Raw genomic sequence first — 27,919 nt, forward strand, 5'->3', positions numbered from 1 at the left:
AGGGGGCATGCAAAAGGCAGCCAATCAATGATTCTCATCATCGATGTTTCTCTCTTTCCCTCTCCCTTCCTCTCTGAAATCAATAAAAATATATTTTTTAAAAATTGAGCTATTGGTTCCAGAGTTTTGCAAAATTGTACTATTACTCATATACTTTATATCTGTCATATTTTAAACTGTGTGAAAAGCGAACAATTTTTAAAAGAAATAACCAGATTTTTTTAATGAGCAGGGAAATTGTCTAACAGTAACTTTGTCAAGATCAAAGGATAAAATACATGACAATTCATTTTATTATGTTGCTGACATTACAAAGTTTTCTTCCCAGCTTTTCATTTCTGGAGGCAGAAAGCTGGGTCATACATTTCTAATCAAAAGGTCTTCTGCAACCCCCAAACAAGCTTGGACTAGAATTTAGGCACTCAAATACACATACATACTTTATGCAGTGTATACTGCATTTATTGGAAAACTCATAAAAATTCTACAAAAGTATGACATCTGCAACTCAACTATACAACTTGACCCTTTTGAAGATGCTTAAAATATATTTTATCCACACTGTATATTGATTTTTTTGTTTTGGTTTGTTTGTTGATCTATCTATCTATCTATCTATCTATTTATTTATTTTTAAAGTAGCTTGGCTTTCTGAGGTAGTGTTATGTCTCTATGGCAATAAGATGAAAATATCTAATTTACTTTGTGAAAGTCAACAGTAATCTAGAGATTCAAGACCTCTCTCTCATCCCAATTTTTCAGTTTACTTTATTCCCAAAATATGGCTTGTAGAAAAATAAGTACATGTTTTAGGGAAGTTTATCTGAGTGACATAGAGAATGTTTTGATAATTTCTAGCTCTTGAATAAAGCCTGCCCTTTAAGATGGTAGACTATATAATAGCACATGAAACCTATGTTCAGCCAATGAGCAGTTTAATTAACTAAAAAAAAAGTTAATGTCAGTTTTTGTGCCAAATACAGGAAACCTGAAGGAATATATAGTAAACTTCCTCCCTCCTTCCCCTCTCCTCTTCCCTTCTACTGATAGGATAGGTTTTCAATTCCTGAAATCCATTCTCTGTTCATGGACCCCAGCCCCATTGTCCACAAGGTTTTTCCTACAACTTGTCAGTATCAGATGCTTCACAGTCTGAGCCTACACATTCCCTGGGAAAGGCTGGTCTCCTCCTCTTGCATCATATGTATGATTTCATTGTACAGACGATGAGGAGCATCCAACCCCCAGATGAAATCTATGTGCGCCCATTCAGGAATGTTCTTATGGTAGATGAGGTTGTTCACTTCGGAGAGCAGTGTTTTCACATCATCTGGATTTGAAAGCCAGTCCTGACCTCCAGTCCACATTGCTGTAGGGACCGTCATGTCTCCGACTTTGTACCTTACAGGAGTTGGCTAGAAAAAGAAAAGTTGTTAGCTGTAGATCACATTTGAACTTCCAAACTCATAATTTACATTCCAAATAAACATTCTAAATATGTGTTGTGATGAAAAAAAAAAATGCACAGGTATCGGAGCCAAGCAGATCTGCATTTGGAGTTTCTGTTTCAGCACCTACTTGAAGGTAAAATTACTGAACCTCGGTTTCTTTATCTGTGAAATGGGGATATCTGTAATCACTTACTAGGTTAATGAGAAAACATATAAATTGCCTAGCACTTTAAGCATTACTTTTTAATTATTTTTCTTCCTATTAATAAGTATTTTAAGCATAATTTACCTTTAAAAGATAACGTCACAAATGTTTCATTAGGCCAGAGTTAGAGATATTCTATAGAGAAAGTCAAGAGAATGGAACCTACTGAGAAGGACTCTGCTCTGAGGCTGCACAGATATTTTCTATGATTATAGAAAGCCCTTAAAGCAGGCCCAGCCCTAGCTGGTTTAACTCGGTGGATAGAGTGTCAGCCTATGGACTGTAGGGTCCCAGGTTTGATTCCGGTCAAGGGCACATTCTCAGGTTGTGGGCTCAATCCCCAATAGGGGGCGTACAGGAGGCAGCCGATCAATGATTCTCTCTCATCATTGATGTTTCTATCTCTCTCCCCCTCTACCTTCCTCTCTGAAATCATTTAAAAAGAATATTTTTTAAAAAAAGCAGGCCCCGCTTGACTATCTCCAAAGACATGGGAAGTCAATGGCACTGGACCACAGGTAGTCTGAACGGAGGGAAGGTATAAATTAGATCCCTGCTCTCGTGTCCCATCACCCAAAGAAGGGTGTCTAGGAGTCTTAACCCTTGAGAACTTCTCTTATTCAAGCCGTGCTACGAAATCAGATTGGCTGGCTCAGCCCTTGCGGTTAATCAGCACCCAGAACTTTCCACAGGAATGTTGGGGCCCATTTCTTACTTGGAAAATCCACCCTGGGGCTGAGGTTCCAATCCAGGCCATCCTTGTGCCATTTTGTGACTTTCTAAACATTTGGAGTTATAGCCTGCGATGCTGTAATGTATAATAACAAATATATATTTGGTTTTCATCCCCATTTCTGGCACAGAGCTCCTAAAACCCTTAGTTAAGGATCCTGAGATGACATCATACTTGATTGGGGTAGCCCTCAATCAAATGGCAAGTGTTCTTTGAAGAAAAGGTCAGGAGACAGAGAGGAGAAAACCATGTGAAGATGTAGGCAGAGGTTGAGAGAATGGAGTGATGCATCTACAAACCAAGGAACACCATGAACTACAAGCAACCACCAGAAGCTAGGAGGGAGGCATGAGGCATGAGGCAGCTTCGCTGAGTCTCCAAAGAACCAACCCTGTCCAAACCCTGACTTTAGACTTCTGACCCCTAGAACTGGGAAAGAATACATTTCTACTGTTTTAGTCTCCACCACAGCCCAGGTCCCAAAACACCCTTGGAAGTTACTAAGGGATGAGAGCCATAAAGGTATCTTTCATTATGTTGATGAGGGGACTTGGAACCAGGGGAAGGCTCTTAGCCAGTGGAATCAATCATGTTACTAGGGGGCTGGGACTTCCAGTTTCACACCTCTTGGGTTCAATCGCCAATGGCTAATGTTTTAATCCAGTGGTTCTCAACCTTCTGGCCCTGTATTTACAGTTCCTCATATTGTGACCCCAACCATAAAATTATTTTCGTTGCTACTTCATAACTGTAATGTTGCTACTGTTATGAATCGTAATGTAAATATCTGATATGCAGGATGGTCTTAGGCAACCCCTGTGAAAGGGTCGTTCGACTGCCAAAGGGTTGACCTATGTAATGAAGCCTCCATAAAAACTCAGCAAGGACAGGGTTTAGAAAGTTCCAGCTTGGTGAACAAGTGGAAATGGGGAGAACTGTGCGCTTGGAGAGGGCATAGTAGCTCTGTGCCCCTTCTCGTATACCTTGCCCTATGCATCTTTTCCAACTGGCTTTTCACAATAAACGGATGATCTAGTAAGTAAAATGTTTTTCCGAGTTCTGTAAGCCAATCTAGCAAATTCATTGAGCCAGAGGGAGTTGTCATGGAAACCTCTGATTTATAGCCAGTTGGTCAGAAGTCCAGATATCATCCTGGATTTGTGATTGGCATCAGAAGTGGGAGGGAGGCAGTCTTGTAGGCTCTTAAGCCATAGGATCTGATGCTATCCCAGCACTGGGTAGAACTGTAGGACATCTTGCTGGTGTTCAGGGAATTGCTTGCTGGTATGGGAAAACTTCCCAAACACAAACATCAGAATTTGATTATCAGAAACACCGTTTATAGCCTAACTTAGATATGAAAGGTTGGAATATTCTATGGAGCCAGTAATATATTTTTTAAAATCATATTATAGGTGAAAAGACTGAATTGAATTCAGGTCCAGTGCTAAGGTTCTGTGATTCTGCGACACCTTTGTGTGTGCGTGTTGTATCTTCCTTCCCACCATCAGACCGTTTTCTGGTACCTACTGTGCACAAGTGATTTTCCTAGAACTCATGACATTAAATGTGAAAACTTAAAACTACTTTGGAACTGGAATGCTTCCTCTAAAGACATGCTTTAGGAAACGGTGAAGATGGAGCTAAAATAAAAAAAAAGGAAGGAGCAAACCTTTGATAGAGTTTGCTATTCATGGGCATTGCACAGTCTGTCCAATTTCCTAGCCTTTTATATCTAGATTAATGTACAGAAATGGATATTACATATGCTATGGTACTTAAAGATTTGCCTGTATCTATTCAGCTCCCTCCAGCTTTAAATTTGTAGGGTCAATGTTCGTTTATATTCATACACAAGCTACTACTAATCTTCAGTGAAGATTTTGTGCTCAGAAGAGTATAAAGTCTACTTCTGATTCTACACAACATTTGTTTTTAATTTTATTCTACAGCATTGACTACACATTTCTTAGATAATGTGATAGCGTTTTAAAAATATTTTTTACTGCCTGGCTGGCTTGGCTCAGTGATTGAGCGTCAACCTATGAACCAGGAAGTCACGGTTCAATTCCTGGTCAGGGCACATGCCCGGGGTTATGGTCTCAATCCCCAGTGTGGGGTGTGCAGGAGGTAGCTGATCAATGATTCTCTCTCATCATCATCATCTCTCTCTCTCTCTCTCTCCATCTCTGAAAACAATAAAACTATTTTTAAAATAGAAAAAAAATGTTTTTACTTGCAAATTACAGAATCATTATATGTGTGACCAGGGTGAACTCTTAAGAATGATCTAGTCCAGCGATGGCGAACCTATGACACACGTTTCAGAGGTGACACGTGAACTCATTTTTTTTGGTTGATTTTTCTTTGTTAAATGGCATTTAAATATATAAAATAAATATCAAAAATATAAATCTTTGTTTTACTATGGTTGCAAATATCAAAAATTTTCTATATGTGACACGGCACCAGAGTTAAGTTAGGGTTTTCAAAATGCTAACACGCCACGCTCAAAAGGTTCACCATCACTGATCTAGTCCAATGTTTAAGATAAAAAACCTGAGGTCTGAAGAATCAAAGTGACCTAGCCATGATCACACAAGTTTATAGTGTAGAGGCAAGACTAACCCAGTAATCCTCCTTCACCAATTAATGCTCTTTTTCTTTATGCAGCAAGGTTTTTAAATTGAGTTATAAGATTGTATTATATTGTGAAATGGTTATCACAGTAAGTTTAGTTAACATCCATCACAACACATAGTTACAAATTTTTTTGCTTCTAATAAGAACTTTTAAGATCGACTCTCAGCAACTTTCAAATACACAACACAGTATTATCATCTAGAGCAGGGGTGGGCAAACTTTTTGACTCGAGGGCCACAATGGGTTCTTAAACTGGACCGGAGGGCCGGAACAAAAGCATGGATGGAGTGTTTGTGTGAACTAATATAAATTCAAAGTAAACATCATTACATAAAAGGGTACGGTCTTTTTTTTTTTTTAGTTTTATTCATTTCAAACAGGCCGGATCCAGCCCACGGGCCGTAGTTTGCCCACGGCTGATCTAGAGTCACCATGCTGTACATTATACCTTCTGACTTATTTATATTATAACTGAAGTTTGTACCTTTTGATCCCCTTCACCCATTTCCCACCCAACCCCTCACCCCTGTCTCTGGCAACCACAGATGAATGGTCTTTGTATTGTACTATACAAACAACCTCACTCCTGCCATCTTTATTGGTGATTTCTGGGTTTCTTTTCAAGAAAGCCTTCTTGTAGTAGTAGCCACCAGAGACCACAATCTTTCCTTCGCTAAACCCACTCCACCTCGCTCCTACGAAGCCCAGGGACCCCTTCATGGAAGCAGCCTCTCAAAGAAGTTCTCCTACTTCATTGTGAAGGCAGCAGGCCTTGTGACCACGCTGTGAGCGTCCCCATTTTCAAATGGAGTCAAACCCCAACTATTATTTTCCACTCGCATACTCATATTTTATTTCCATCCCTACAGTAAACTGCCATTAGACCTACCTGGTCGTGCACTTCAAAAAGGTGGTATTGGTTTTCTTACCTGATTGCCTTTCTCCAGATTTTTAGTCTCGCTCCCCCAGTCAAAAGCCCGGAGTTCCCCAGAATTCGCTGCCTAAAAGGAAACAAAAATGTACATGGCATTCAAATGTATCGCTAGAAAAGGGTGGGAGGAGGGGTGGAAATGTGCTCCCAAGTCTGCAGTTGTGGGGGAAGCAGAGAGCAGACAGAGGCTTCTGTTCAGCATTAGGACAATCTTCAGGGAAGCACAAAGGCAAGAGGAAGACCCTTTCAGGAGAAAATGCATGTACTGCACACATACTTGGTCACCATGCCATACAACTCCATGAGGTGCAGCCCCATTCATAGATGGTATCTGTACAACTCTGTAGGCTACAGGGGAAAGCTCTCCCTGGTGACTGCGAGAAGGTGACCGACACTTAATACAATTCAGAATTCTTTAGTTTTAATTATAAAATATTTTTCTCCTCTCTCTCCTCTCTCTCCTCTCTCTCTCTCTCTTTCTCTCTCTCTCTCTCTCCCACCCTTCCTCCCCTCTCTCTCTCTCTCTCTCGCAAATATAACAACTGTACAAGAACAATTTCACTAGACTCTAAGTTGCTACAAAAACAGAAAGCAGCTGGCCCAATATTTATGATATATAGATGCCATCACTATTCTTAAAACTCTCTGTTTGAGTTAACAGCCCCCCCCCCCTTTTTTAAAAACAAAGTGGTATTTTTAATACATGAGAATCCAAGGTTAGTTATGCTCTAGCTCTGTCCTTATATCCATCCTTATTTCCACAATCAATCAGGGTCACTCCATTGTATCGTCTACCATGAGCAATATTATTAGGTTCAGTGCTTCTTCACTGGCAAAAGGATGATTCGCATTCACATTATCCTTGAATCCATTATGAATGTATTACTTCAGCTCTGCCTTCTTCAGTTCATGTGACTGGTGATCAAGACTTGCCCTCCTGTGTTGCAGGTTAGTCTTTCCCTCCTGTGAGGCCTCTTTGGGTAATTGGTCCTGCCTTCCACTTTTGTTACTACTTGACCGGGCTGCTGGAAGAGCCTCCAATTATCTTCTCCAGGCTCATTTTGAGGTGGTGAGAGACAGAGAAAGATCTCAATGGGACCGTCTGACCTCACAGTTTTAAAGTCCACTAATGACATCCGTGGCCCAATCCTTCCCTCCCATCTCCTAAAAAGCTTCAATGTTCTAGATTACATTTCATCTCATAAGAAATATGAAATAACCCCTGGTTTATCAAAAGGGCCCTCTTTCCCACAGATACTTACTTAGGGAAAAGGACAAATTCAACATCATTCCTACCTGGCTCCAGTGCAGGATATTTTGCACAGATGTCCCAGCAGGAGAATGAGCGACGTACACATTTGCTCGGCTCTGTAACAAAGCATGAGTGGTTTGTGGGACATGGAAAAGCTCATAAGACATGCACTTTGTCCAGATCAAATCTCCAGGTGTCAGACTAAGAAATGGGACCATCATTAAATTATCATCCCTTCTCTATGAAACAGTAATATGCACATAAATAATCATGCCACTAAATGCATTCCTGAGCACCTGTATTTTTCATCCAAGGATGGCTTCTCGGTAGATATCTGAACTCATTTTTTTTTTAAATCTTACTACAGTAATTAAGGATGAAGACTCTAGAACAGGCCTATATTCAAATCCTAGCTCTGCCATTTAATTTTTAGGTGGATATGGGAATAATTTAATCCACTAAATCTCAGGACACTAATCTGCATAGTGGGAAACTGATAATATTTGTCTCATAGGATTGTTAGCTTGGCACATAATAAATGTTTATTAAATGATAGCTATTAATCATATTATTTTAAACAAAGAACAAAGAGACTTCAGGAATTAAAGATGTGTTCTTACGGCTGCCAGCTGGTAGCCCTCTACTGTGGGGTCTCCTTGGGGGGTTGTCCCAGGTGCAGAGAGCTGTATTGCCCAAGGCATCACCCAGTATCAGTGTCATCTGCATTAAATGACTGGCAGATATGGGGGTATAAACACTCAGCCCTCTCACCGCACTTGGGAGAGCTCTGAAGGGTCATCCCATCTTCACAAATCCCTGTAGGATCACCGGAGGTTCCCATTAAGGCAGTGGTTCTCAACCTTCTGGTCCTTTAAATACAGTTCCTCATGTTGTGCCCCAACCATAAAATTATTTTTGTTGCTACTTCATAACTGTAATGTTGCTACTGTTATAAATCGTAATGTAAATATCTGATATGCAGGATGGTCTTAGGCGACCCCTGTGAAAGGGTCGTTTGACCACCAAAGGGGTCGTGACCCACAGGTTGAGAACCGCTACATTAAGGGCTATCACAGCTTTTAAAAATTTTTTTCTTCTATCTACCCAATCCTGTTTCACTCTCTTCTCTAGGTGTTATCCTAAGCACATAACCCAAAATCCCTCTATCCACTAATCTCCATCTCAGAGTATGCTTCTTGGGAACCCACACTATGCCACCTTCCAACTCGTAGCTATTCCTAAGCCAAATTGGAACTCCCAGACATCTTATCAAAGGCCCCGAAGGACCCAAGTAGAAAAGAAGAGGTAGATGCTGCATGGCGATTCTCTCTTTTGACTACTGGGTTCTAATCACTTTTTTTCATCTGCTAATTCAATGTATAAAGCTGCTTTCATATCACTTCCATCTACAACTTGTGAAGTTCATATCTAGCAATGTCCTTTTGTTAACCTGACGCCAACCCATGTTAAAGCATGCCCCACATATTAGTGTATTTGGAGAAAACTGGATTACTAAGATTACATTTCTCTAAGTCTTTCCTGGCAATAACTTCTAGCTTTGCTTTGGGAAACTGAGACTGTACTAGGTTTTCACTTACCATGTTCATGTTTTGTGTGTTAAAGCCTCCCAGAAGTAAAATGATGCTGCTACAAATCTGATCAATAATCATCTGACCACAAAGGTAAATATAAAACTGGCGGAGGAATCTGGTCTGGTACAGGAATTCTTTCCTGCCAAACAATCCCTGTAAAAATAGGAAACAAAAGGGTAGTCATTGCATCATAGTAAAAAATAAGTGTGTCTAATTGAAAAGTGTAAACCTTACCTTATTGGGTGGGAAGACTCTTCTACATAGACAAGAAATTTTCTGAGGAGTCACGTACCTTGATCATCATATCTGGCAGCAACAAAAATTTGGTCCCAGGGCTTCTCGCATGTTTAATAGTGGCTATGGGTGCTAAAGCAAAATACAGTTTTATTTTCTGAGCCAGCTCTGGCATGGTGGAAAATGCAATAAAGCCTGCAAGAGAAGAAATATGTCAGCGTGGATACGGCATATCCTCAAACTCATAAAATGCTTACTTACTTTTGTCAAGATATTTCAGTAATTACTTGTGATTGTGTCTTAACTCGCCCATGAAATTATAAGTTCATTGAGGGGGGAAAATGACAGCAGGAAAAACGCCTTAGTGTTCCTTCTGACATCTAGCTTATTTGATGTCCAGTAGTAGGGTCTCATTGAATTGGTGAATTTCATTATTCAGTATAATAATGTGGACTTTGTGAGAGAGAGAGGGGTAACTATATTCTTGACACTTTACTTATGATTTTCATGGTTCTTACTTCATTTAATTCAAATCTCTACAGTGAAAAAATTAAGAAAAACTGCCTTGTTTGTTGATAACAAGCATGTTCTGTAAAATGCCATAATGGATATAGCAAGGTTTTGCTGGGGTTTTTGTGATTCCCTAATTTTTCTGGAACCCAAATTATAAAGTAATGTAGTAGACAAGTGTCTAGGGAACTGGATTCCAACTCTTAATTTTGCCATTGACTTGGTATGGAACACTAGTTAAGTCAGTCTGTGCCTCAGTTTCTATACCTATAAAATAGAGCCAAATTTCCCAAATTACCACTGTACAGGGCTAATCTCTATGGAACTTTTGGGAGAAAAAGGCTGTTATATAAATTCAGGGCACGGTCCCTATATTGGAAATACTGTGTGTCTATTTCAATAGAGCATGTACAGGCTCTGTCTAGGTTGATGCTTGCAGGATGTGGGGAAGGAGGTTGGGTAGAAAAAACAACATAAAATCACATGACTTCTGTCTGGTTCCCAGGATGTGAGCGAGTGTTAAGAAAGACTGGTTCCTTCCCTTCTTTTCTCTTTACATGATTTGTTTTGCGAGCCACATGCAAAGGCAGGCAGAAGAGTGACTTGGTATTAGCTCTGGCTCTCTCCACTGCACCATCAGTAGGACTGGGTTGAAAATACTTTCAAATACATTCCTATATTCCAGCTTAATTCTGACTATATAGAATTAATTCCTCAAATGTCAAGATTTGGGAACTCTAGATAACTTCTCCCACCAATCCCTCTCTTTATGTAAAGCAAGTTCGAGTTTTCAGCATTAATAGCTCATGGTTGACTAATAGAATCGTCCTCGGCTTGTTTGGCCACCTCCTTCTTCTCAGAGTAACATTTAACCTCACCATTAGCACCTTTGTCTTCATGTCAAATTGAACAGTTTAGTATAGGGGAAATGTTTAAGACCTCTGGAAATGAGAGTAGGAGCAGGCATAACATTTTACCTTTCTGTGAAGTACATGGTGAGACACAGCATCCTTAGGATCAGTTAATGTTGTTGAAAAATCCAGAAAGTACAATGTGAAAGTCAGTCTCTTTTTATTCACTAGAGTATCAGTTAAAATGAACCAATGGCATGTGTGCCCTGAGTTTCCACTGAGTGTTCACCTCTCTCAGAATCCCTTGCACGGGTGATGCCGGGCTGCGGGTGGAGTGCCTTTGGCTCAGAGCCCTTCTCAGCCCCGTCTCGAGAGCTTTCTGATGGCACACACTCTGCCTCTGCTGATCTTCCTTCATTGTAACCTAAGCCAAGCACAGTTTTTTCCTGTTGACTTTGGTCTAATAGAGGGCCAGGATAGCCAGCCTCCACTCCCATCTTCCCAAGTAGGTGATATGTATCCTCTGGGACCATGAGTTAAGGTTTCTCACAAAGTCATCAAAAACAAAAGCACACCAGCAGTAATTGTCATTAGAAGAGGAAAAAAAAAAGAGAGAGAGAAAGACTTGACTAAACTCCCCGCAGCAGTTCTGTGTATAGTATGATGACAGTGCTTAGTGTCTATTGATTGTCTGTTATGTGCCAGACACTGAAGACTATGTTTCATTCGTTCAATGCATTTATTGAGTGCATACTATGGGCCAGGAACTGCTCTCACAGCTGTATTAGACAAAAGCCTTGCTTCACAGAGCTTATATCAGTCATATTGAACAGTCCATCACCTATAACACCCCTAAGAGGGAGCTATTATCCCCATTTTATAGATACGGAAACTGAGGCCAGAGGGATTAAATAATTTGCTCAGTGATATTTACCTAAGAGGTGGTAGAGCCAACATTTGAATACATATTTGTCTGACTCCAAAGCCTTTGTTCTACCTACTCTACCTGAAGCCTCCCTCAGTTTCATACCCATTTCCTGTAGCTCTTAGAGTCGCTGAAGAGAATAAGGCCAGATGAGTGAAGTGTGAGAAGACTGATCCCAGCCACAGCTGTACACCATATGCTCACATTTTCTCTGAGTATACAAACCTGTTTTCCTTTGAACCTACCCATAGTGGTGCCCTGTGAATAGCCGACATAATAGATCTTTTCCTGGCCCGTTTTCTGCAAAATAAAGTTTATGACTGCAGGAAGGTCAAACCTAGCCATCTCATCATAACTACAAGAGGAAAAGACAAAGTTATATGAAAAGTTATAATCAGAAACAAACAAAAACAGCCCACGGAGTTTATAAACAAGCCCTTGAGTTGTCAGACCCAACACCGTTACTGTGTCCCTCACAACACTCAGTTTGGACTTGTTTCAAACCTGTGATGCCCGGGTGCCTCAGAAACCACAGGTTGTCAGCAAACTGCTATTTTCTATAGATGTTACAGAGCAATAATCATCTTCAATGAATATTTACTGGGCACAAGACCTGCCTCCCTAGTAGAGGTGTCCTGTTGTTCTGTTAGTAGAATAGCAGATGGTCATGCAGATTCACTTATATGAAAAGTATTAAAGATGTTATGGGGTCCTTCTCTGATGAAATAGATAAAAAGTAGGTTGAATGCCCATAGGTAATTTAAATACAAATACTAAAAGTCTTTTGTAAGAGTGTAAGAAATGTGTTAGTTGAACTGATAGTCCCTAAGGCTTAATAGTTTCCTTATATCTTTAATGTTGTCTGATCTCATCTCCTCCTGCGGGTACCAGTCCTTGTCATAACTCAGAGAAGAGTTAGTCCCAGGACATCCATCTATAAGGAAATGGACATGCACTTCTCTCATTCCAGTCTCGATCACCTGACACCACCCACCATTCTCACCACATTCACCAGACCCAATCTTCTTAAGGAACGTAATTTTCCCCACTACTTTCCCAAAAGAATCACTAGTCAATTAAGACAATTGCGGGCTATGCTATTAGGATATGGATGAGCCAACCAAAGTAAATTTTCCAAATGATAGAAGTTATGATTTTTTTTACCCAGTTCTTCTAAAGACATCCACATCCACCTCCTCTCAAGACTCTCATATACCTGAAGGCCCAGAACTCATCCTGGTCTATGGAGAGGGTCTTGTGTTTCCGGGACCAGGTGTTTCCCCTGCTGTTCCCCAGCCACACGTCGAAACCAGCGTCTGCCAGGATGAAGCCCAGGCTGTTGTTGGGCAGGTTGGAAATCCAGTTGCTGGCATCACCAAGCAGGCCATGCTGCAGTAACACCACAGGCCTGGAACCTACAAAAAAAGGGGATTTCAACCGGGGAAATGTTCTCTCCCCTTCTGGTTCTCCCCTACTGTGCAAAGGCTTTCAAGTTAAACAAACCTGTGTTTAATTGTTGATTCAGCTGCTTGCTAGCTTGATTATCTTGGTCAGTTACTTAACCTTTATGTGTCTTTATTTCCTCATCAGAAAAGTAGAATTTTTGTTATGATGAAATGAAATTGTGCACAAGGAGCAGATGGCACAATGCATGGCACAGAGAAAGAATCAAAGCGCATCTCCCACTGTTGTTTTTGTTTGCGTTTAATCCTCACCCAAGGATATTTTCCCATTGATTTTTAGAGAGTGGAAGAGAGAGGGAAACACAGAGAGAACCACATTGATTGGTTGCCTCCTGCATGAGCCCCGACCAGGGCCTAGGCCAGAGAGGAGCCTGCAACGAGGTATGTGCCTTTGACTGGAATTGAACCTGGGACCCTTCGGTCTGCAGGCCAATGCTTTTCCATTGTTGTTTTTGTAAAGTTATTATTACTAGACTTGCCTGGGCACCTGAGAGGATACTGAAGTGCTCCAGGAGCTGGTATAATATAATGATTAAGATAATTATATATAATAATCATAGCTATTATAAATTAATAAGAATAAAAAATTACATTGTTATGTATTTATACTATGCATACATTATGTTACTATACTATGTAATGTATAATATAACAAATGTATAATTATATATAATTACATATGTATATATTAATGTTATAATAAAATAATTATATAAATACTAGATATAGTTATTGATATTATTATATTAATTATACACACATATATAAATATATTATATATCCTAATGTATTAATATTATTTATAATTATTTATATTCTAATATTAATATATAAAAATATATGCTTATTCTATATATGTAATGGCTTAATGATTATGGGTGCTTCATGTCTGAAAAACCCACAAGCCAGTGTGAAGGATCTCCCAATGTTTAAATATGGAAAAATTTGAGCATCAAAATAAATGATTGTAATAAATTATATTCTATTATATAAATTGAGAATGCATGACTCAATATTGATATCAATGAAATGAATAAATAATTAGGGGAGAAGTAAAAGCTCTTATTTACAATATAATTTAAATAAATATAGAAAGATTAATGGCATTATCAAATCATCAATGGATACTAAAATTAGTGAATAAAATTTGAAGAGATACAGTATATTTACATATCCTGAAAGTATCTCCTCACAAATATTTATTAATTACAAAGGGAAGAATGCTAACTCTATAATAGACAAATTTGGCAGACACCATCTTAAGAAAGTGATCAAAGCTAATATCACCAAATAGAACTGAACACTTAACTTATACTACTCAAAAACATTAACTCAAAATGAACTAAAGACTGAAATGTAAGACCTCACACCTAGAAAAAACATAGGGAAAAGCACCTTGACATTGGTCTTGGCAATATTTTTGGGGATATAACTCTAAAGCACAGGCAACATAAGCAAAAATAAGCAATTGCCACTACATCAAACTAAAAAGTTCCTCACAGCAAATGAAACAATCAACAGAATGAAAAAGCAACCCATGAAACAGAAGAAAATGTTTACAACCCATGTGTCTGAAAAGGGATTAATATCCAAAAAGTATAAGGAACCATACAACTCAATAGCAAAATTCAATTTCAAAATGGGCAAAGGTTCTGAATGAACATTTTACCAAAGACATACAAATGGCCAATTGTTACAAGAAAAGGATCTTAATATCACTAATCATCAGGAAAATTAAAATCAAAACCACTATGAGATAGCACCTCACACTTGGCTATTATCAAAAAGAAGGGATAACCAATGTTAGTAAGTATGTGGAGAAAAATAAATCTTTTTACACTATGATTGGGAAAGTAAATTGGTATATCCATTAGGGAAAACAATATGGAGGCTGCTCAAAAAAAAATTAAAAATGGAACTACCATATGATCCAGCCATCCCACTTCTAGATATATATTCAAGGCAAACAAAATTAGTATTTTGAAAAGGTATGTAGACTCCCATGTTCATTGCAGCACTATTTACAATAGCTAAGACATAGAAACAACTTAAATGTCTGTCAAATGATGAATGGATAAAGAAAATGTGGATAAAGAAGATGTGATATCTATATATATATATCTCCTATATAATAAAAGACTAATATGCAAATTGACCGAACAGTGGAAGGACCAGTGGAATGACTGGTTGCAATGACACACACTGACCACCAGGGGGCAGATGCTCAATGCAGGAGCTGCCCCCAGCCCGCAGGCCCCAGGCCAGCCAAGGTGGGTGCTAGCAGGGGCCCCCTGATTGCCCCGCCGGTCACCCTGCAGATCGGCCCTGATCACTGGCCAGGACTACAGACACTATCTATGCACAAATTTTGTGCACCGGGCCTCTAGTATGTATATAAAAGCCTAAGCAACTGGAACGCTAGAACAACTGGAACGACTGGTCACTATGATGCACACTGACCACCAGGGGGCAGATGCTCAATGCAGGAGCTGCCCCCTGGTGGTCAGTGAACTCCCACAGCCAACCTCCTGTGCCAGCCAACCTTCCGTGGTCCCTCCCCCTACCCCACCTGCTGGCCCTGATGGCCCCAATCTGGGCCTGTCGGCCAACTTCCCATGGTCCCCCCCTCCCCTCTGCCAGCCAGCCCCCATCAGTCCCTCCCCACCACTGGCCCCCATCAGCCCCTCTCCTCCCTGGCCGGCTGACCTGATTGCCCCAATGGGACTGGGCACGGTGGCCCCAATTGGCTCCAATGGCCAGCCAGGCCAAGGAACCCCACTCCTGCATGAATTAGTGCACCTGTGGGGTCTCTCAGCCTGGTCTGCAGGATTGGGCTGAAACCAGCTCTCCAACATCCCCTGAGGGGTCCTGTATTGCGAGAGGGCACAGGTCAGGCTGAGGGACCCCACTGATGCATGATCGGAGCTGAGGAAGGATGCAGGAGGTTGGCCAGCTGCGGAGGGACCGCGGGAGGGCTCCAGGGTGTGTCTGGCTCATCTCACTCAGTCCTGATCAGCTGGACCCCAGCACCAAGCTAACCTACCGGTTGGAGCATCTGCCCCCTGGTGGTCATCGCACATCATAGCGCCTGGTTGACCGGTCGACTGTCTGCCCCCTGGTGGTCAGTGCACATCATAGTGAGCAGTTGAGCGGCCTTAGCATATCATTAGCATATTATGCTTTGATTGGTTGAACGGATGACTGGTCAACCAGACACTTAGCATATTAGGCTTTTATTATATAGAATATATATATATTACTGACTTCACATTTCAATTAAGCAATAAAAAGTGTGGATTCTGCTTTTTCTCAGGGCCACAGCCAACCCTCTATTTTCTTAGAGTGTGTAAATAAAGCCTGTGTTTTCATTTTTTATATAATCTTTCTTTACAGCTTAGAGAAATCTGTTTTGAGTGAGAAAAGACCACTTGGTGCCAGCCGTGAGAACCCACAGATGTCCGTAGTAAAGCTACAAATTTCTGTTTGAAGAGAGAGATAGCACAGAAATGAGGGGAAGAAGCTCAATAAAACCAGGGAAAGACAAAAAAAATTAAGCTAATATTATCAATATAGGAATAAGCCATTATCAAGTGCTTGATACTCTGCTGCAGTGGGACAGACACAACTTCATTTCTGTGGTATTTCTGCCAAAATGTATAACCTGAATCTCATTATGAAGATATAGCAGACAAGCCAAATTGAAGAACATTGTATAAAATAGCTGTTCAAAACTCTTCAAAAATGTCAAGGTCAAAAATACCAAAGAAAACCGGAGGAACTTTTTCAGCTTAGAAAGGAGACAAATAGACAACCAAAAAAAGTGGATGATACCGGGTTGGGGGAGGGGAGGGTAGAAATGACTTTGGCGCAATTGACAAAACTTGAACATGGACTATGGATTAGATACTAATATCAATCAGTGTTAGTTTCCTCATTTTAATAAATGCATGAGTGAAGGGGATCAGGATATTTTCCTTACAGTTCATCAGTCTTCCATTAGGCTAATAGAACCGAAAATGAGTAGGAGAAAAAGTTATTTTTCCCTCCCCAATATTAAGAAATATTTAGGGAGTCATAGGCATGATGTCTCAAATTTAATGTCAAAGATATTTGATAGAAAGGAAGTACGTAGTGGCAAAATGTAATTCACAATTGGTAAATCAGGGTGAAGCGTATATAGTAGTTCCTTGTACAATTTTTGAAAACTTTCTGTAACTTTGAAATTATATTAAAATACAGTTTATAAGAGTATCAGTAGGAGACAAAGGACCAAGGCATTAGAATTCTAACACGTTAAATAAATTAAGATAAACATTATTTTTTACATTAGAAAGTTATACTGAAAGATAATGAAATGTTGCATCTTTAAAGGGCAAACACCATGCTCTTGATAGGGCGTATAAGAATTAGATCAGACTGTGAGTGTAATGTCCGCACCATAGTACCTGTTTTAGAGGAAGACAAGAGGAGCTTTGCTGCTGTTGTTATTAGTGCTATAATTTTCAAAGGCAGTTATGCTCAGAGCTTCAGTGCCCCAGTTAACATAACAATTCAACGCCTACCTCACTGTGTTGAGGGTTCATTGAGATACTGTGCATTGAACAGTCAGCATGCCACCTGACCTCACCAGACAGTAGATCCTGTTATTATGTAACTGATTCCAAGTGCATTCTCTCTATAGACAGAGGCCTTTTACAAGAAACTTTATGAATTCCATTTGCCTCATTCTATTCCTCTGAGGAAAGAACAAGAGGGCTTAGCACAGGACCAGGAAAATGAAACTGAGTTATTTTAAGTTTTCCTTTGATGTCTGGTCATTGAGTTCATCCTCTAGCCCTGAAGGAGGTGACCTCAATATGATGGAATTAAACCAAGGAGGATCAATGCTGTCCCTTTGAAATCTTTAGGACATTTCCCATGGCTGGGGCCAGGTTGGCCCTACCTGGCAGAAGTTTGTACTCGTGGCTCATCTAGTGAGAGAACTGACTTATAAATGATCGGCATCATTTCAGTCATTCCCTGGAGTCATGTATTTTCATTTAAATTATAGCCAATAGGTGAGTGCGTGAGAACTGCTCTTTAAAAAGCTGTCTTTTTTTTTTTTTAGGATGGCCCAGCCTATTTTCTTTTTTGATGTAAATATTTGAAGCCAACAATGAAGGAAGGTTTTTAAAAGGCTTTTGTCACAAGCTTATGGACACCTTTCGGTTGTTTTCAGTATGAATGTCATTGGCCCTCTTTTTGAAGAGATGTTGAGAAATCTTGCTTTCCTTTAAGGCAGGGAGATTTCCTCCTTTTAGAAGCCAATGGAAGCCGCAGGAACAACGTCCGCCACTAGAGGGGAGTATTCTGCACCAACTGGACCACAAAGGCTGACACCTTGAACACCAAGCTCTTCCTTGGGCCATGAGTGAACAATGTAAATGAAAAGGAGGCAAGAAAACAAGTTGCCATGAATGGGAGCTGCAGGTGTCTCCCCTGAGCTTAGGAACTGCCACAGTCACTTGATGGCTTGGCACAGCTGTGCCTTGCTTACCCTCAAGGATTTGTGGGGTTAGGGAAAAGTTATCTGTGTCTCCAGGTTACTCATTTATTTATATAAAACCAACTTATTCATTCCACAGATACTTATTGGCACCTACAAGGTGGTTAGCATTCTTTTAGGCACTGGTGATTGTCTTAAACAAAACAGATCAAGTTCCTGCTCCCGATGAGTTTATATTCTGGTTGGGTGGAGATAGGTAAATAAGCAAATATCTGCATATCAGGCAGTGTTAAGTGCTATAAGAAAATTTAAGCAGGACAAGGGGTTAGCCCTCAATCGGTGGCAAGAGATTGCTATATTGACTAGGGTGGTCAGGTGACCAGGGTCTGAAAGAAGGGCCAGTGCAAACTGTCGATGTCTGATGAAATAGGGTTCCACAGGGAGAACTGTAAGCTCAAAGGCACTGAGGTGAGAACATGCTGGACATATGCAAGGTATAGCTGTGCAGCTGGCACTTTTTCTAAAAGCTGGTTTACAAAAGGCTGCACAAGTGTAAATTAGAATAAAACAGAACCCGAAGCGTCTTTACAACCATAAAAAAAAGGCCAGTAGCGCTGGCCCAGCTTTTTCTGGTCCTAGTTAAGAACATGGGCTATGTCCGACAGATCTTTATTTGAGTGTAGGTTTGCAACACACTAGAAAGTATTAGTGTAGACTTTCTGGGCAAATTACTTAACCCCTATGAAAGTGGCAGTTTCGTAGAATGATTGTGAAAGTTACATAAGACCAATGCAAACAAAGTACTTAGCATTTTACCTGACATACAGAAAGAGCACAGTGAGAAGTTACATCATCTGGACTCATGATATAGCGTGGCTGCTGCCATAAACATAGAGCTATAATATTAAACAGAAAAGAGCCAAATAAAGATGAAGGATGGGCACAATTTAATGAGCAATGAAGGTGAATTTTTAAAAGCTGGCAATTGTTGAAAATCCCTATGCAAAAAAGAGACATGTACCAAAAATGTAAAATGTACACATAATGCCTGATTCTTAGAAAGATCTCAGTGAAAATCTGGGCAACATCTTACATACTTAAAATGCTATTTGGTTGAGGAATATAGAGTGTCCAGGGGGGCGTTGGTCTGGTCTTTACAAGAGAACCTTAATGGATATTCTAGAATATCTATGTAGGAGGGGGTTGGAAAATGTGTTAACTGCTAGAAGAGATCAAGAAATAGACTTTTTTTTTGAAGTGCTTTTCTTTTTTTTGAAAAGTAAACACTATGTTTATTTGGGATAATCGGAGATGGGGTGGTGGTGATGGAGATTATGAGGAAACTAAAGTAATATTTTGGCCTACACAATGGCCCTGGCTGGTACCAATAACCCGGACCCCCTTTTACACACATATTACAAGGAAATCATTACTGTAGGGAACACTGCCATGCTGGGGTGGCATAGGGTAACCATACCTGTCTTCTTAGGTTGCACTAGGCCTTGAGGAATCCTGTTAACAGAAAGGATATACCCATCTTCTGTTGTGACTTCATACTCCGCACAGGGATAGCCTTTATGTTGGATGATTTCACTCTACAGAAAAAGCACAATTCCTTTTGAGTTCGGTTCTGCAAGGCCATATTCTCAATTACCCCAGAGTAAAAAGTCGATTTCTTGATGCTGGAAGGCATAAACATAAAACTTCTTTACTTTAGCTAATCATGTTATCTCAAAAATATTGGCCAGTGCTCTGCAGTTCTTTCTGGACCAAAACACTGATTCCAAAACCTGGGTGTGCATCAGAACCGCCTGGGGCACTTAAACATGCAGGTTCCTGGGCTGGCTTTAAGTTAGGGATCAGGTCATTCTAGTGCAGTCAGTGAGGCACTTGTCTTATGAGAACACCTAGGCCATGCATTTCCTCAGTTTCTTTTCATCTTTAAAACCACAGACTGGGGAAAAAAATGGTTTTCACCTGAAGTCTGAAAGATAAATAGGCGATAAGAGTGGGAGTGATGTTTAAGTACTATAGTTGCCAATGCTCATTTAGTATCTACTATATGCCAGGTAATTCAGTTAATGTTAAACATACGTGATCTTTTTACATTTCTTGCAATAATTCCATGGAGTATAAATCATTGGTATGCCTAATTTACAAGTGAATAAACTGAAAAATAGGGATAGGTTAAATAAACTTCTTAAAATCATATAGCTAGTTTGTATTTTAGTGTTAGGGCCAGGATTAAAACTCAAGCAATGGGACTGTAGGGTCTTTCTCTTAACTATGATGCCCGTTTGCCTTATATACTACAGTGGACATTTGGTGCCTAACTTCCTTCTTTTTTATTCCTTTTAAAGCAGCAGCTCTTAGAAATAATTCCCTACTTCTCTAGGTGATGGCAATGGGCAAGAGCAGTGAGAATACTTTAGATCTCTGCAGCTTCCTATTTAGAAAAACTTTCCTAAATTGCCTAGGTTAGGCAATGCTTTCTTTTGTGATTTCACTATTCATGTAATTAGTAATGCAGTGTTTCCCTTCCCTACTTGGATTGTAAGCTTCATGAAGTAAAGGCTTTGATATTCTTAGATCTTTCTGTAATCTCAGTGCATAGCACAGTATAAAGGGCCTAATAGGTGTTCAGTTAACACCAAGAAAATACGTAAATAAAGTCAATTTTATACCAAAATATAGGATAGATTATAGCCATATAAATCAGTATAGAGTCAAACCTATTCAGACTCTGAACCACATTAATCTATCTCATTTACTTCATACCGGAAATCATTTGAATTTCCTATTTTACTTTGCCACTCTATGCATAACTTCTCAATGTCAGAACTTTAGTCTTAGGGCTCCTGCAGCTCCAACAGTGTGCAGGTGCTGTGCACACACAATGGGTGAGGCTCAGGGAGATCGCCTTGCCTATAGCTAAAGGGATTCCTTCCACCCAGTAACCCAGAGGAATTTTTGTGGAACCTTCTCAGAGCCAGAAGATGGCTCCTAAGGACCTACACCAATTTGCTAACTCTCTGGACAAACCACCAAAAGACAGCCAATCTTTGGAATGATCAAAAGAAACCTGATATTTGGCATCATGGTAGATTCAAAAGATTTCTAGGACCTGTCAGAGTTATAGAATCCATTCAAAGGGGGCTTCTGTAAAAAGGGTCTTAAATCTGTATTTAAACATGTTAAATCTATGAGAAATGTATGGATTGTGAATACTACATGCAATCATCTCACTCACCGGGAGGTAGCTTCTACTGCTCACCCAGGAGGGTTTACTGCATACTGGTTGCAATTATGTGTTTGGGAAGGCCTGCTAATAAATTATAGCTCTACCACAAACTGATAATGTGGCCTAATTTAAGTTGTTTAACTTCCTCAATCTCAGTTCCTTGATTTGAAAAATAGGGATGTTCATATCTACTGGAAGGGCAGTGAAGATTAAGTGAAATTAGCATTTCTGCAGGTTTTATCACAATATCTTCTATGGGATAAGTGTTACCATATAGCAGACGTTGATAAAACTCAACTAAGAATTTGAAAGTAGGCAAAAAAAAAATGATCTGGGATACTACATCATTTATGAATTTTACTCACAGGAGGCCTTCTCTAGCAATCATTAGGGTTCATTTATTTATTGTCTGTCAACAGGATAATAATGGAGTTATTTCCAGACCAGAACACTGATTCCAAAACCTGGGTGTGCAGGTTTTGAAGGGTGAAGGGTGCCACCAGAAGTGGGTGCCCTAATAGTAAGAAGTGAGGGATAATACTTTTATAATACAGTATTATAGTTGCCAATGCTCATTTAGTACTAATGAAAGTAGAAAAAGAATTTAAAATACAGACAAAATAAAAATAATGGAGGGTCTGGGCTTGGCAATGATTTCTCTGCTCATAGAATGAATCTAAGAATTCAAGGGAAAGTCAAATTGTGTTTCAAGACCAAAAGGACTAAGTCATCCACCCAAATTTATTGAATTTGTTTGACGAGAACCCAGTCTACTCACACCCAGTTTAGCAGTTTAGCACTTTACAGTACAATATGCTAATTTATGATTCCTCTGTTAGCAAAAATCATCACCATGTATAAATATAGCACATAATGCAGATAATACGCAGATGTGAACATTAACATGTAAGGCACTCCATCCCCCCTAAAACATAATGGAAAATCCAAACTTACAATGTTCATGAACGCTTCGGGGTCCACATCTTTAGTCGGCATGCGTACTGAATTCACATTTCTTTGGAACAAATACACCACCAGCATCAGAAGCCACATCTCAGTTCTGTGTGAAACAACCATTCTCTTGACAAGATTTTTGACATGGTCCAACATCTGCCTTTACGCTTTCCTGGCAATAAACAACTAATTCTAAAGTCAGAAGGATCTGTAGGTTTAAAAACACATATTTTCCAGCTGTAATTCCTTCCCAAAATTATGGAGCAAATTAAATAAGCTCAGTTGATAGGAATGAAAGAACACAGAGCTGGAATGGAAACATTGTCTAGGATGTCCCAATACCCTCTAGCTCCTCCCACTCCCTCACACTATTTGCAGTCACCAATCCCTTAATTTGAAGGCGTGTAGAACTTTCTTTGACGCAACCTGGAGTTATGTGCATAGGATACAGCCCAGAACATCCCTGCTCTTCACCGTCAGGTCATAAGGACCATAGGGAGCATCTTTTTCTTTTTTCTTAGTTTTTCTTCCTTCGATAGGTAGAAAGATACAGTCTACAGAAAATAGTATAAGTTCCTATAGTCACATTCTAGGGCTTTAATAATTACTATCCTTTGATTGAAGATCACTGTAGTAATAAATATTTTTATTTAATATGTCAAAAAATTTTAGGACATTTTCTATTATTAGTAATGGGTGAGAACATTGATTGGAAGAAAATGAATCTTACATGTTAAGGCCGTTTCTATCTAGCTCAACTAAATAGACATGTACAAAATTTTTATTTTAAGTTGTAATCACTAGTTAATTGCTGAGAGATTAATTCAAAACTCTCAGCAATAACTAAAATGAATTGCAACCTAGTCACAGTGTGTGGCAATGTGATCAATTCCTTAGACTACTAATATTTAAGCAGGCCAAGGAAATAAAATTTTGTCATTTAAGTAAAGAATGTGTTAAAATTTAAGAAAACTATCATTTAAAGTAAAATATTTCTTTACTTTTACAGCAACTCTTTGGGACTGAGCTAATAGCAGTCACACTAATTTGTAGACTTTTAGAATGTGGTTGGTGAAGGAAACAAAGCTGGAACAGGAATGATGAGTCTATGAGAAAGTATCTGCCCACAGTCTCAGCCTCACCCACTCTGGGCTGGCTGAACCTGTATGAGGTAAGCTGCAGCTCTCATCTAGAATAATTTCAACATTGCCACCTTGTTGATCTGATGCATGCTAAGGAGGAGTGAGTTGACCTAATTAGAGGAGCAGAGGGAACATTTGTCTAACACTCAAGAGACACATGTCGTAGTATGCACTGAGCACACTCTGAAGTTCTGTATCCAACATGAAATTGTAGAAAAGAGCTTTGGTGCCTACTGTTGACATTTTAGGATTTTAAAATGTTATATAACCAGGAGGAAAGAAAATCTCATTCAGCTCTTTCATTTTTTAGAAATGTGAAGACATGTTAAATGACTTGCCCAACATTACCTTACTAGGTAGTGGCAAGGCCAGAAATAAAATTCAGGCATTTTAATCAACTGTTTATTATTATTCCACATGGGAAAAAAATAATGTGTCAATATCCTCTGCCCTGTGCAAGAACAAAACCCCACATACTATCAAAAGCAATTGCATAAATCTCTGTGAATTATCTCTTTAAAAGTTTTCTCCTGGATTTAAAATTTAAAATAATTTTTGACATCAAAATTAAAACTAAACTATAGAACAACCATCATTCAAAACCACCTGAAATCCAGCTGAATGAAAATCCTATAACTAAGGATTTAAAGACGAAGGCACATTGAGACTAGTAGGAGGGGTAGAGACAAGGAATGGGCTGATTCTATACCCACATGTGGCAGATAAAAATTAAGAGGGATATCTCACCTGTAGAGGTCACCCCTGAGGAGTGAGTGATCCCTGCCCCACACTAGACCGCTTCGGCCCAGGATTCCAGGGCCAGGAAGAGAAGTGCCCACAGCTTCTGGCTGTAAAACCCAGCTGGGACTGAGACTGAGGGAGACAGAGGGCTGCTGGAGTCCCAGGCAGTTCCTATTAAAGGACCAGGGCACAGACTTACTCAGACTCACTCTCTCTGAGCTCCAGTGCTGAGGCAGAGGCTTGAAAGGAACATATGGGGAGCAACTGAATTGTCTGGGATCAGGGTGAGAGCTGGGGTCAGCTTCCTGCCAGAAAAAAGTGCTGGCAGAGGCCATTGTTCCTTTTCTGAGACACCCTCCCTCCACCTCCCCCACAGAGCCAAAAGGTGAGTACCACACTGAGGTTCCATCAATCTGGTTTACACTGTTTGCCCAGCCCTGGTGATTCCCTGAGTCCTTTCCCCACCCAACTTGTAGGCTCAAGCAAACTGTTTGCAATGGCTTTTCCATATGAATGGTCTCTCTTGCCTCATGCTTTGGACCTTCCTAAAAATCTCTCAAACAAGCAGCATCTGGCCTCTGTGTACCCCACTACCTCTTGCAAAGTGAACCCAGGCCCGACATTAGCAGCAGTTCGCCTTGATTTGCCTTTCCTGGGAACCTCCAAGCCCAGCAAAAGTAGCAGCCATCTGCATATCACTCTGTAGCTTATGCCAGATGGCCCCAGACAGAGGAGAGGCAGGGGCTGACCTTACACCTCCCAGAAGGCCCCAGAGCCAGTCCACCCAGTGGACAGTTTCAGATGACACCAGATGATAACCCTACCACCTCCATGAGTGACACACTTAAGGGGCAGACTCGGCAAGCACCAAAGCCCCACTGAAGTAAATCCTGATCTGTTCAGTTAGCTCCTGCACAACAGCTCCTCTGCTGTAGTTGCAGCAGGTCCTCACAGTTGATTGGCCTGGAAGTCAATCTCTCTTAGTGCTGCAAAAAGCAATCAAGACTCAACTACTACAGGACAATGCATACAGCCCAAGAGGGGTGAACCTGGAGTGCTGTGCTTGGGTGAATGGGAAGGCTGTGCCACTGGACCCTACAGGACATCTACTACCCTAGGCCACTCTACCACGTCTGAGAGATGTATCAGCTCTACCTAATACACAGAAACAAACATAAGGAAGCAGCCAAAATGCAGAGACAAAGAAAAAGATCCTAAATGAAAGAACAGGAGAAATCTCCAGAAAAAGAACTAAATGAAATGAAGGCAAATAAACTGCCAGATACAGAATTCAATACAATGGTTATAAGGATGTTTAAGCAACTTAGTGAGTACTTCAAGGAACTTAGTAGGAACTTCAACAGTATGAAAAAGGACAGAAACCATAAAAAAGAACCAGTCAGAATTGAGGGATACACCAACTGAAATGAAGACTAATTAATTTACAGGGAATCAACAGTATAGTAGATGAAGCTGAAAATCAAATCAGCAATTGGGAATATAAGCAAGCAAAAACACCCATTAGAACAGAAAAAATAAAAATGATTCCCCCCAAAAATGAAGATAGTATAGGAAGCCTCTGGGACAACTTCAAGTGTTCCAACATTTGCAGCATGGAGGTGCTGGCTGAAAGGAGAAGAAAGAAAGCAAAAACATATTTGAAAAAATAATGACAGAAAACTTTCCTAATGTGGTGAAGGAAACAGACATACAAATCCAGGAGGTTCAGAGAGTCCCAAACAAGATGAACCCAAAGAGGCCCACACCAGGACTCATCATAATTAAAGTCCCAAAGGTTAAAAACAAAGACAGAATCTTAAAAGCAGCAAGAGAAAAGCAGTTACCTACAAGGGAGTTCCCATCAGACTGTCAGCTGATTTCTCAACAGAAACTTTGCAGGCCAGAAGGGAGTGGCAAGAAATATTCTAAGTGATGAAAAGCAAGAACCAACAACCAAAGGTGTCATTTAGAATCAAAGGACAGATGAAGAGCTTCCCAGACACACACAAAAAAGCTCAAGGAGTTACATGAAACAGTATTACATGAAATGTAATACCACTGACCCACTATTACATGAAATATTAAAGAATTTCTTTAAGAAGAAGAAAAAAGATGAAAAATATGAGCAATAAAATGGCAATAAATACAAATTTATCAATAATTGAAACTAAAAAAGAAAATAAATGAGCAAGCAGAACAAAATAGACTCAGATACAAAGAACAGTTGGACAGTTGCCAGATGGGACTGGGGAGATGGGTGAAAAAGCTAATTTTTCTTCAGAGATTTTTCTTTCTTTTTTTTTTAAATAATCCTCACCCAAGGATATTTTTCCATTGATTTTTAAAGAAAGTGGAAGAGAGAGGGAAAGAGAGAGAGAGATATCGATGTGAGAGAAACACATTGATTGGCTGCCTCCTGCACATGCCTTGACCAGGGCCTGGGTCAGGGAGGAACTTGCAGCCAAGGTACATGCCCTTGACTGGAATTGAACCTGGGACCCTTCGGTCTTCAGGAGAATGCTCTATCCACTGAGCAGAACCGGCTAGTGCTCTTCAGAGATTTCTATCAAGGATCTCTGTGACCTTTTAAAATGTTTTATTGTCATTGTTCTTGTTATCATCTCCAAAAGGAGGATAAAAAATACTCCAACATCTTGAAACTAAAAAAATGGGTCTTGCCTAATGTGTATTATGAAAAATTAATAATATATAAAAATTACATAACAGCAATAGGTCAAATAGGAGAGAAGTTGAGAAAACGCTTTCTAAAAAAAATGAACAGAAAATCAGCCTTACCTATAAATGCACTGTGTGTAAAAACTATAATAATTGCAACAGTTAAAACCAACAAAATAGGACAGAACAAATACACAAACAAACAAACAACCAGTAACACAAGAGAGAAAAAAGAAAGTAAAACAAAAACCCCTGAAACTGGGAGAGAATTCCTATTTTCTCTTTCAGTTGCCAATTAAATGGGCTCTCAAGTTAGTGCTGCTTTTCCCCAATGTTGAACTGAATTTTATGAAAACAATTCTTTCAGGTTTTATAAACAGAAGCTTTGAGCCCAGTAGGAGCTGTACCAAGAACTCGTTTTGAAAGTCCAACTCAATGCTCTTGTCAGATTCACTCTACGATGAAATGACCAGATGCTCAAACTTAAGCCCTAGTTCTCTCAACAGGAGTTTTCTCACAGGGCAATCCAGGCTGCAGGCAAATGGACTATGGTTTATCCACCCTCCCAATTTCTCAGAATTGAGAAATGTGATTCTCACTTTGATCCCAATCAATTTCTCTCAGCTACTTTAATCAACATGTGATGGTTCTTCTTTAAAGAAAAATATGTTATTTTATTTTAGAGTATAGTTATTAAAATCTAAAATAAGTTTAGTCAAACTTAAAATTTTAGGAGCTTAGGGAAATATTTTAAACATGATTACAAAGCAAGATAACAGAATGTACCTATGTTTATGCTTAGGCAAGAGGGAAAATAAAATAACAATTGAACAATATTGAGATTGCTGGGATTATAGAAGTCATAATTTTTTTAGGTGAGTTAATTTCTA

General features: G+C 39.7%; 1 protein-coding gene across 2 annotated transcripts; it reads right to left on the reverse strand.

Moving 5' to 3' along the window:
* Positions 1 to 270: 270 nt before the first annotated feature.
* On the reverse strand, positions 271 to 22,816 carry LIPM (lipase family member M). Of its 2 annotated transcripts, XR_004972192.1 has the most exons (10): positions 22,471 to 22,816; positions 19,753 to 19,870; positions 12,544 to 12,742; positions 11,573 to 11,682; positions 9,100 to 9,236; positions 8,814 to 8,960; positions 7,260 to 7,331; positions 5,962 to 6,033; positions 914 to 1,415; positions 271 to 877 (listed from the first exon to the last, which is right to left on the reverse strand). XR_004972192.1 is itself a non-coding variant. In XM_036336691.1 (9 exons), the coding sequence occupies exons 1-9, from the start codon at positions 22,624 to 22,626 to the stop codon at positions 1,146 to 1,148; spliced, it is 1,281 nt and encodes a 426-aa protein (XP_036192584.1). In that variant the 5' UTR covers positions 22,627 to 22,816; the 3' UTR covers positions 271 to 1,145. The 2 variants fall into 2 exon arrangements, 1 of the variants encoding a protein (XP_036192584.1); XM_036336691.1 differs by having other exon boundaries at positions 271 to 1,415.
* Positions 22,817 to 27,919: the final 5,103 nt, after the last annotated feature.

Source organism: Myotis myotis, unplaced genomic scaffold (genome assembly GCF_014108235.1).
Source record: "Myotis myotis isolate mMyoMyo1 unplaced genomic scaffold, mMyoMyo1.p scaffold_m19_p_15, whole genome shotgun sequence".
NCBI classification, from domain to species: domain Eukaryota; kingdom Metazoa; phylum Chordata; class Mammalia; order Chiroptera; family Vespertilionidae; genus Myotis; species Myotis myotis.